The sequence below is a fragment of the Asterias amurensis genome, chromosome 1, assembly GCF_032118995.1.
Source record: "Asterias amurensis chromosome 1, ASM3211899v1".
In the NCBI taxonomy this organism is placed as follows: Eukaryota; Metazoa; Echinodermata; class Asteroidea; order Forcipulatida; family Asteriidae; genus Asterias; species Asterias amurensis.
The window spans coordinates 19645782-19658033 of record NC_092648.1 but is presented as its reverse complement, the minus strand read 5'-3'; the positions used below and the strand labels follow the sequence as shown (position 1 = coordinate 19658033).

The following is a 12252-nucleotide window of genomic DNA, read 5'->3' as shown; positions in this document are numbered from 1 at the left end:
GGCCGACCGAGTCAGTTCGCAAAGTGAAATATAATAAAAGGAAAAGCACGTAATTTTGAGGCATTATTGTGTGGATTATACTCTACCTTTAAAACATCTTTCTAACCATAATTGCATTTCACAACAAACGGTTTCAAACACTTCCATAGACCAACTCGCCTGATCCAAGACAGTCAGCAATGAGAGTATATATATACCATTGAAGGTTTTTCAGGCAGTGGCCCTTACGGTGGTGAGAGACCTGCGTCACATCCACCACCCATCAGCAGCTTCGAGATGACGAGGATGTTTTGGCTCGCACCTTGTAAACTACTGCATCTTTACAACACGAGCTCCTTCATATCACACATTAGCAGCAGGCTTTCTATGGATGTTCATTATCAAGCTAGTACTGTAGCCTAAATGTACGCTTGCAGTGAATACATGTACAAACATCATATGGAACAGATCGATCGGATCCGGCTCAAGTCTAGAAAATTTCAGAGTCATAACATCTAAAACATCGTTTTTGTTCCCTTAATTCAACTTCCCGTAACTAAACAAGCAAGGGTCAGGTTGTCGCCATTAAAATACGTTGACAAGTGTTAAAATCGAAAACCCACCGAGCCCCCCCCCCCCCCAATATTATTATAACACTTAAATAACATTTCTATTTTTTTCAATGCCGCCACATTGTATCTTGCAACGAGAAGAAACGGGAACAAATAAAGCAACTTTGCGTTATTCCCCATAGTGTGCAACGAACGAGCATGGTATAAGAAATAATATTATCATCCAGTTAAAACTTTACACTTCGGAAATAATTGACACAAAACAAACTCTATTTTAAATGTCTTAAGGTTTCATTAAACCTCAACCAGGTGTTATTATTGTTTCTAAAGGTATAAATCACGGACAGTAAATTCTATGAAAAATACAACTTAATAAAATAAATGTTAAATAATATAATAATTATTATTATGAATAATATACATTCCTGAAAAGGTTGAACTAATCCCAAACTCGAGGACTGCTGAGTTCATACACATTAATTAATAGCGAAGATATTGACAACAAAATGATAACGTAGGATCATGTTGGGGTGGGATGTCAAAACAATATATTAAAAGTCTAAATTTTAGGTGGGCGGATACGGGACTTGGGGCCACCCTAGTCCACACTGATAATATACAACGAATGTTGAATGGTGACTCGGACATGCACTCGTGACCGAAAAATGCCAGTCACTGCTTTAAAACACATCACAGCTTAAGATCCCCTATCCCTTGAGAAAAGATAAGTTCCCACAGTTTTATCAACAAACTGTGAATTGTCCTAACCCAACAATAATGTTTTATTTTGATGTAACAGCTTCTCGGTCTCAGTGGCATGTTCGTGCCGTCAGTAAAGCGACACTTTTTCGACAGAGGGCGCTGCGTTCAGCAAATAAATGTCGAGATTTGACCGAGCAAAAGTCCCGCTCCTATTTGAACATGCGTCCACACTTCATATTTTGATTTCAGACCAGTTGACGTCGATATTTTCTCAACTTAACACAACAAAATACGCAGATTGGAGCCCAATTTTTTTTCTGTGGTGCAAAATTGCCATCCTCAAATTTTCCGATTTCTTTTTAAAGGATTCCCTTATTTGAATCGATTTAGAAAATACAAATCCCCATTGAAAAGCACGACAGTGGCAATTGTGATGTACACAACAAAAATTGCATCCGGGACTGTGTACCAGCACGCGATGCTTTAAGCATCGCGTGCTGGCAACTTGGGCGGGCAACTTGGAGGCAGTCAACTTGGCCCACGAGTATTTTTTACAACAATCACCAACTATTCCCAAGAAAAAAAAATTATATGAATATATTCAAATGTGAATGGATTATCTTCCTTCATAGGAAGGCGGGCCAGAAATAGTATAAGCTTGGGCTTTTAGCTCAAAATATGGAATTACAACGAAGAATGTGTATGATTTCATCTTTATACCAAAGTTTTGAGTAGTAGGGCCTACATAGTAGATCCCTTGATCTTACATTAAAAAGAAAATAATATTTACAAAAATCAGTACAATCAATGCGTTCATAAAACATAAAATGAGCAGCATCTCCGGTAACGATGACAACTTACGAAAACAAAAAAATTGCAAAATGTAGTTACCACCCACGGAAAGAACACTATCCTTAAAAGTGTTAAAAGGCACTGGACCTTTTTCGGTAATTGTCAAAGACCAGTCTTCTCACTTGGTGCATCTCAACATGCATAAAATAACAAACAAGTGAGAATTTGAATCCAATTTGTCGTCGAAGTTGCGAGATGGCAGAATGGCAGAAAAACACCCCTGTTGCACAGGTTGTGTGCTTTTTCAGATGACTTATTTCGAGACCTCAGCGAAGGTTTTGAACTCATTTCAAATATTATTTCAGTGAGAAAATACTTATTTCTCAAAAACCACGTTAATTCAGAGGGAGCCGTTTCTCACAATGTTTATGCTATCAACAGCTCCCCATTGCTCGATACCAAGTAAGATTTTGTGCTAACAATTATTTTGAGTAATTACCAAAAGTGTCCAGTGCCTTTAATACCCATATATGTCATAATTTGACATCAAATAGAAGTCATTAATAAAATGAGTTTACTTTTTAATTCAAAATACATGTCTATACTTGTGAACGGGTCAAAAAGAACCTGCAGTATTACCATACGATCGGAAGCCTTTCACTTAAATATCAACACCTGATTAAGTCAAAATGAAAACTTATAATATACTTTACAAAAAGTTAACACAATCAGAAGATTAGAAAACGCATGCAAAGTGGGATCTCAAACAGCTACGTAGAACTGCCACTGTTCAAAGGTGCCGATGAAGACTGCGTGTTACTATCAGGACTAACAGTCTCCCCCGAACTGTTCCTTTTAACTGTAAACCTGCGGACATGTTGACTGTTCGGCAGATTATTGCCGTGTGGTGGCGCATCATGGTTCATAATACCCTTCAAGTTCTTCAATATCCCATGAGCGGTGACGATATCGAAAGACGCCGACGGTTGCGTGGAGGAGAGGTGACTGATGGCATTGTACAGTACGCCGGTTTCTTGCCGCAGTGCAGAGAGTTGTTGGTTCATGACGCAGTTCTGCTGCATCAGTGACGCAGTCTGCATGGTGAGTTCCAGTAGCCCACAGTTACGCAGCAAGACGAATGTACGGTTGAAGCGACGCCGCTTGCGCTCCGACTCGCTGTTGCTCGCAGAATCGCCATTACTCGGGCCACTCTGCTCCAGGTGACCCTGATGGAAATGATTAATGTGATGAGGTGTAGAACCAGCCAGGTCTGGAGTCACTTTGTTCATACTCTGTGTCCTAATACTTTGGTAGTGTGTACTAACTTTTCCCGGGAAGTTCTTCGTCCGTTCTTTGCCGCCTTTCCGGGACGACTCCACACAAGCGCCGGACGAGGACGACATACTAAAGTTACTCTGGTACTGCGTGGACTGCCCGCTCGTGTTAGCGGTGGAAATACCAGTATCATCACCCTGAGACGCATCCTCTGCAATGCCGTCAAATTTCGTTTTGCTCTTATCAAAATGTCCGTGACCCTGATTGCCACTGCTTGTGGATGTTCCCGAGTAGTTCATGGGTATATCTGCCGTTCTTCCGTGTGTGTGAAGATGCAGTTTGCTTCGGGTCCCTTGCGAGGCTTTAGCTGGCTTATTCCTAGACTGGGAACTTGACGATCCTGAGTCTGATTGGTAGCCCACCTTATTAGTCCCTTGGTTGTTTGACGATCGCGATTTATCGGTGACCTTCCTGGAGCGGATATGTTCCCGCTTGGGAGCGTCGTGGAGCACCCGGTCAAAGTTAGCCATGGACCAGGGAGTTGTTTTCTCCTTGTCGCTGCTGCCGCTCGTGTCAAAGCCACTGGACGAATTCTCATTTGTCTCGTTGGAGAAGGTGTCTTTCGGGGTCTGAAAGTTGAAAAAACACAGAATTAATCAATCAGTTATTTTCATACATTGGTAAAAATTGGGAGAACAAAAACCAAGGAGGTCTCAGTTTTAAAATTTTTCAATTTAGACTTTTGATTAACTCCATTATCGCAAATACAACATTTTTCAACCCACAACTGCTTCCCATCAATTAAAGAACCCCATGTCAGCACTCGTTTATCTTCTATATATGCAATTTATTTTTGAGTCAGATATACCCAGACCTGTTGCCCCTTTTCGGCATACTCAGAATCAAATTTCCCTCTTGAAACCGGAGGGGCTCCGGTTAACCCAGGGGCTACGTACGGAAATCTGATTCCTATATTGACGACAATAGACCTCTTGGAAAATACCAAACGCTAACTGTTGAATGAGGTGCATGCTGGTCTGGCTAGCGATCAAAGTTGATCGCAAGCTAGACCATTGTGCACCCCATTACACGTCTATACCGAGTATTTGCGATAAGGTCTTTGGTAGTTATTATAATATACTTACAGTTGATGCAGAGCGATCTGACAGACTGGATGACGATAACGAGTCGGAAGAGTAGGGACTGTTACCTATGGACAAAGAAAATTTTACCATTAGAGAAAACAGGCTTTGATATACCACGATTATTCTTTACCTAGTTAAAAACCCAAAGCAAATGTGTCATAAAACGCTGGCGGTTTTTTGTTGGTCTAAAATATAGGACCAGCACAGTGCAGTGGCCTCATTATGACATTGTCATAATTTGTCCCCGGTATGCTGTGCTTAAGGAAAGTGATTCAAAAGAGGGCGCCATCAGACAAATAATAGTATGTACAAAATTCGGCGGATGTGAGAGACACGGAATCTCGGGAAGGAGGGGGGGGGGGGGGGGTGCTACAACAGCATCTTCATAATAAGTTTGTGTAACGGCCAGTGGAGGGAAACAAATCAATTGTGAGTTACCAAAATGTAAAGAACTGACCCAGAACTGACTATAGGAACAGCACAGATCCTACATGTGTGCATTTTGCTATTTTATGTCTAGTTCTGAAGACCATTTTGGCACCTTTTTCAAATTGAATTATTAAGAGCATATAAACTCACTTCGTGAAGCAGGTTCGCCAATCCTCGGTCTGTGTCTGTGTTTTCCCGGAGACAATGTTTTGTGGTCCGTGCGACACCCCTCCCGTGATCCATCCACGCCTCCAATGGCGGCGTTCATGGCCGCCGTATTCGGTAGGGTTTCCATGGGGCCGGACTGATGTTTCGTCGGGTCAACATAGTTCGCCGCCGGTTCCCGGACGTTCGGTGAAAACCTGCAGCGTGAAGAACTTCCCGTTGAGCCATTAAACCCAAGTGGTGTACAGTCTTTCTGGTTCAGGTTAGTGGGTTTGGTAAAGCTCGTTGAACATTCTCCACGTAGTGCTGCGGAAGATGGCAGCCAGTGGTTGTCGGTTACATCCACATCTTCAAAAGTCTGGACATCATGCCCCTCCTCCAGCAAGGTACTTATGGTTTTAGTTTGTCTATTCAGCTCAGCAGTTGCGCACCAGTTATCAACCCATGAGGAACAAGCTGAAGTGTTCAGGAATTCCTCCTCAATGCTGTTCGTAGCGCTTTCGGCGAGTTTATTTTGAGAGTAGAAGCCGGCCATTATAACCTGTCAAGCAGAGTAGAATATTGTTGTTATTATTATGCCTGTAAATTAATACACAAGCAAAACGAAATCATCCAGTTTTCTGGAAAGTATGGTGGCCCCGAAGGGACATCGCATAACGCAAACGTGTGCGCACACGTATGCAATGTCGTGAAACAAATCGCGAATATATGCGCACACGTATACAATATCGAGAAACTATTCGCGAATATGTGCGCACACGTATGCAATGTCGTGAAACAATTCGCGAATATGTGCGCACACGTATGCAATGTCGTGAACCAAATCGCGAATATGTGCGCACACGTATGCAATCTCGTGAACCAAATCGTGAATATGTGCGCACACGTATGCAATTTCGTGAACCAAATCGTGAATATGTGCGCACACAAGTGCGATTTGTTTTGCAATGTCGTGAATTTTATTACATACCTTGTTGCATACCATTAGGATGATGTCATAGTTGTGGATAATTTGTTACCGATCTAGGGAGTACTGTGGCGCTACAGCAGGCTCCCTCTGTAAAGCATGTGTATACCCAGGAACTTGGCACCAGGCCAAGGACGACCACACGCCTCGCTTGCCTCACAAAGACTACTGCTGCAATGACTACCGCTTATCTCACTGTTGGAAAGAAACCCCCCAGATCATTAGACATTTTATTCAAAGGTATGCAACATGGTATGCAATAAAATTCACGACATCGCAAATAATATTCGCAGACGTATGCGCACATATTCGCGAATTGTTTCACGACATTGCATACGTGTGCGCACATATTCGCGAATTGTTTCACGACATTGCATACGTGTGCGCACATATTTGCGAATTGTTTCACGACATTGCATACGTGTGCGCACATATTCGCGTATTGTTTCACGACATTGCATTCGTGTGCGCACATATTTGCGAATTGTTTCACGACATTGCATACGTATGCGCACACGTTTGCGATATGCGATGTCCCTTCAGGGCCACCATAGGAAAGGGACTTTTTGTGCTCCAAAATATTCAAGTCATCGTGTAGGCCTTTTTAAGCAATTTCTACTTTCAATCTGAAAAACAACGTAGTTATGAAAAAAACAAAAACTTGGGACTGTAAGAGCATAATTTAAAAGAGGGCACTATCATAAGTAGTTTGCACACAGTTCACCAAATTGGGGGTGGGGGGGGGGGGACACGACAGAATCTCCAGAGGACAGAATCTCTTGCCACACCGGACGAACGATGCCTAACCTTAAATGTCAGTATCGGCATACGGATGTGGGTAATCCCGAGAGAGACAACAAAGCAAAACGTGCAGTCACTAACAGAATTCACGTGTATGGGATTTATCGTCATTTCCGAATCCATAGCGGATTACGTGCACACGTGTGATCACGATCGAACGTGCCGTATTACTGGCTTTCATGACCGCAGATGGTAGATGTTTGAATGCTGGACGGTTATTTCAAGGAGGAATTATAAAATAAAATAAAAACAGTTGTATTTTTTTTTTGTAAATGTACAAAAATTAAAATTATTTTTTACATTTATGTGAATTTTTTGTTATTCATTCTTCGTGCTGCGAGGACAGTTTTTTAATGAACTATTTTATCTGTTTATCTACCATAAATAATTTTGCCTAAATGCATCCCCCCTATATGCAAATGGACCGTAGTGTTAATTGTATTTCGAGTCAGCTTTTAAAATTCCTCTGTGGACTAAGAATCCGGAAGTTTTAAGAGAACTGAAGAGATTTTACCATTAATTCGTTTTGAAGGGGCTCAAGCACAACAGAATGGGGGTTCCGTTCGGTGTCAAGTACAATTATGTCCGCCATGCAATACTGTCCGCTCCAGACACTTTTGCATATGCAAGCGTTTAATTTACTGCAAGGACGGTTTTGCACGGACACGATTGCATACGCAAATCCGTCCGGCAGACATGATTGCATATGCAATAATGTCCTCAGGATAGTGTTGCATAGAGGACATAATTGCATGCGACACCGGCGTGAAAACCAGAATTCCACAATCCCATAAAAAGTAATACACGAACAAACGAGGTGTTCCGGTTCTATACTTAACCATTTAATTTTGTTTAATTGTTAAACGAGGTGTTCCGGTTCTATACTTAACCATTTCATTTTGTTTAATTGTTAATAGTTAACAATTAAACAAAATTAAATGGTTAAGTATAGAACCGGAACACCTCGTTTGTTCGTGTGTTACTTTTCATACTTCATAATATAGGGTAAATTAATTCATTTAGATATCATTCACACGGCTCGAGTTTGTTTTAGATGACTGCCATGGGAACATCAATTATATCCTTTCAATTTATTAACAGGCCCTTATTGCCTTAAAGGCACTGGACACTATTGGTAATTCTCAAAATAGTTGTTAGCATAAAATCTTACTTTTTATCGAGCAAAGGGGAGCTGTTGATAGTACATAAACATTGTAAGAAACGGCTCCCTCTGAAGACACGATAGTTTTCGATTAAGAAGTAATTTCCACTAGAATATTTGAACTTCATGCGAATTTCGCTGCGCTCATACGCATGAAATACAGTTTCACTTTATTGTAGGACACACAATGAAAAAATTATTTAGTTTAAGAATTTATTAAACCATATGAATATTTGAAATTGATTTTGAGATTCAGAGTTAAATTTTGAGATCCCGAAATCAAGCATCTGGAAGAAATAAAGGTGTTTTTTCTTCTTTTATTATCCCGAAACTTCGACGACCAATTGAGTTCAAATTTTCACAGGTTATTTATTTGGTGCATATGCTGAGACACACCAAGTGAGAAGCAATTACCAAAGTGTCTTGAAGGTTTCATTGGATTGGTTCAGGGAAAAAAACCATACACCCCGAAGTCTCTTGATAAAATCATACTGTATAACTACTCCGACTCCAAGCCTGTCAATGTGTCTTCGAACATTTTATGATTGGTTAAAAACCTCCATGTGATACCATTATCAATGATATGGGTAAAAAAAACTATGGTCTCCCACCCTTTCAAAATCTTCCTCCCGCAGTAATTTGTTTTTCACACAGAAAATTAAGACACGTATGTCTATTACGTCCTCCCGCAGTAATTTGTTTTTCACACAGAAAATTAAGACACGTCTACAGGTCTACACTGGTTTTGTTCCACTCAGCAAAATTTTTCGTTTGGGCGGGATTTGAACCAACGACCTCCGGATTAACGGCCGGTGCTCTTTCAACGAAGTTGTCTAGCCCAGCATGTTGATGGTCTCCCATAGCAACGTTTTTAATAACGTGATCGTGTGCAAGGGCAAATTATGTTTGGTTTCTTCTATAAACGACACAGGGCTTCTTGAAGTTACTAACCACTATTGGTAATTACTCAAAAGTAATTATTAGCATGAAAACTTAATTTAACGAGCAAGAGAGAGATCAGAGATGTTGATTTTATAAGTGACATTGTGGGAAACGGCTCCGACGAAGCTTTTGAAAAAGAAATAATTTATCACTCAAATAGTAAAAGACTTCAGGCCTGAAGCCCTCTTAAAGGAACACGTTGCCTTGAATCGGTCGAGTTGGTCTTTGAAAAGCGTTTGTAACCGTTTTTTATAAAATGCATATGGGTAGAAAGATGTTGTAAAAGTAGAATACAATGATCCACACAAACATGCCTCGAAATTGCGTGGTTTTCCTTTTACCTCGTCGACTAACACGTCGGCCATTTATGGGGGTCAAAATTTTGACTCCCATAAATGGCCGACCGTGTTAGTTCTCACAGTAGAAGGAAAACCACGCAATTTCGAGGCAAACTTGTGTGGATCATTGTATTCTACTTTTAAAACATCTTTCCAACCATATGCATTATATACAAAACGGTTACAAACGCTTTTGTTTTGACCAACTCGTCCGATCCAAGGCAACGTGTTCCTTTAAGGTATCTAAAGCAAAACAATTTGTGCAACAAGGGTGGTTTCTTTCATCATTCTCTTGCAACTTCGATGACCAATCAAGTCCAAATTTTCACAAATTTGTTTAATGCATAAAATTTATGTTGGGATACACGAAGTGAGAGTACATTAGGAGGTCTTCACAACTACCTTTAGTGCCTCAAGAAAATACCTCAGAGACATGTTGTTCAGAGCTCAATAATAAAGTCACTCAACCCACTATTATACACACGTTGTTCGTCCCGTGCGGCTTCGGTGAAAACTCCACGAACAAAGTAGATGCAGTATGTGTGTTTAGGTTTGACATTCTTTAGGCCTATATATACATCAAATCAGCATTTCCGAATTTGTATGTAAATCGCGGATAATGTTCAAGTAGTGGCTCCAACCCATGGAGGTATCTGGCGGGATCTTATAAACCCAAACTATTGGACAGGTCTTAAATTATTTCATAGATTGAATACACGAGATAATAATTATGATCCCAATCTTCGTTATTTATTCACTTATTTCATTTACACCGTATTTATAACTTTGGTTAGACACATTAAATTCCCGTAAGGTAATTCTTTTCAAACTGTCGGACGTGGGTGTGTTTGGGGGGGGGGGGGGGGGGGGTTCGTCTTTGGTGCGTTGTCAAGGTACGAAGTGTCCGACGCCGATACTTCGTACATTGGGAAAGGTCCCGCGAAGTGTCCATGGTACGAAATGTTTAATAAAGACATCATTAAAGTGTCCAAAGAAGATTAGTATGAAGTGTCCAAAGAAGATACGAAATGTCCATAGTAGGCCTATAGGGTAAGAAGTGGTCAAGATACGACGAAAGCAGTTTAAAGTGTTGATTTGGTTGTATTTTAAGTAACTCACCTCATTATTCTCTGCAGCATATCCAGAAAGAGTATATCCTTGGTACAGGAATGTCAAACAGGCTCAATAAAATGCAGCAATACTAAAATGAGAGTAAATCCCGTAGTTTGTACTTCCTCAATGGGCTAGTTGTTATGGTTTGGTCTATGATACGGTTTGGTCGAATCGAAAACACACTAACATTGATCGATGATGAAGACGATGCGCTTCTGAGACACGACATTTAATACATGTTCATGTGATGGATGCAGTATGGTCAAGTGATACACAAAAATCGCTACAAATATCTCTCCCATCCGAGTGTCTAAGAGACATCTTTCAGATGAGGTTATAGGTAGTGTGAAAGGATAACCGGCAAGCCATTCTGGATAAACGTGCAAACCAAAAATACTACAGACTCTACCCCAAGCATGTACATACACGTGCCTGATAATGATCTCCCATGCACTACAAAACACATTGAAACTGGATGACACAGTGTAGCTACCGTGCAGACTGAGCGATTCGACCGGCTGCACGTGTACCTCAACGTGTTGATCAAACAAGAAAACACACACAAAACGGAGCAAACATCGGCAGGTTGCACGTGGCACGTGTATCACAACGTGCCGCAACGTGCGGACCAAAATAAAAAACCAACCATCTATCCCTTTCCCTAGACTTGTCAAAGTCCCTTCCTTGCACTGTCCTTGTAAACAAACAAAAACGCGCAATTTCTTAAATAGTGTTGTGTTGTGTTGTTGGTTTGCAGCCGTTCGGAAGATCGTCACAACCTTTCCTGTAATCTCCCTGGGTATTTTTCGGGGAAAAAGATTCCGTGATCTACTTGCAAGGAAGATGATTAATTAAATTATGCTAAAATCATTTTGCAAAAAGGAACCAGACTATTGTTCTTCCCAGCTCGGTTTGGTAACATCTATACTATTAAAAGCGTAACCCGCGCCATCTTGGATTGAAAATTAGAAGGTCCAGTGGCATGGCATCCTTGTGGAAATCAACACGGTTAAGTGTGTGGAATTCAATACGTTTGTGTGGTTTCAGACGTCAGGTTGCAAGTCTACAAATCCCTGACCCAAACTCCCACTTACAAGTCATCTGATTGGAGAAAGTTTGGGCAGTGACCGTGTGTCAACCACTGGTCGATGTTGTTACCAGACTTCCTAGAAATCTTTCTGACAGGCGACTCATTGGACAGTGTTTCGCAGATGGTTCTCCGGATTGGTTCACTCATTGCCCCTTGTGCGCACACGAATGCAATGTCGTGAAACAATTCGCGAATATGTGCGCACACGTATACAATGTCGTGAAACAATTCGCAAATATGTGCGCACACGTATGCAATGTCGTGAAACAATTTGCGAATATGTGCGCACACGTATGCAACATCGTGAAACAATTCGCGGATTTGTGCGCACACGTCTGCGAATATTATTTGCGATGTCGTGAATTTTATTGCATACCATGTTGCATACCTTTGAATAAAATGTCTAATGATCTGGGGGGTTTCTTTCCAACAGTGAGATAAGCGGTAGTCATTGCAGCAGTAGTCTTTGTTGTGAGGCAAACGAGGCGTGTGGTCGTCCTTGGCCTGGTGCCAAGTTCCTGGGTATACACATGCTTTACAGAGGGAGCCTGCTGTAGCGCCACAGTACTCCCTAGATCAGTAACAAATTATCCACAACTATGACATCATCCTAATGGTATGCAACATGGTATGCAATAAAATTCACGACATTGCAAAACAAATCGCACTCGTGTGCGCACATATTCACGATTTGGTTCACGAAATTGCATACGTGTGCGCACATATTCACGATTTGGTTCACGAGATTGCATACGTGTGCGCACATATTCGCGATTTGTT

At 41.1% G+C, this 12252-nt stretch overlaps 1 protein-coding gene across 1 annotated transcript; it reads right to left on the bottom strand.

Moving 5' to 3' along the window:
• Window positions 1-980: 980 nt before the first annotated feature.
• Window positions 981-10814, bottom strand: LOC139939863 (uncharacterized). The gene is made up of 4 exons (XM_071936019.1): window positions 10389-10814; window positions 5045-5600; window positions 4466-4530; window positions 981-3949 (listed from the first exon to the last, which is right to left on the bottom strand). Exons 2-4 carry the CDS (start codon window positions 5592-5594, stop codon window positions 2816-2818), a joined length of 1749 nt encoding a protein of 582 aa, XP_071792120.1. The 5' UTR covers window positions 5595-5600; window positions 10389-10814; the 3' UTR covers window positions 981-2815.
• Between the last annotated feature and the right edge of the window lie 1438 nt (window positions 10815-12252).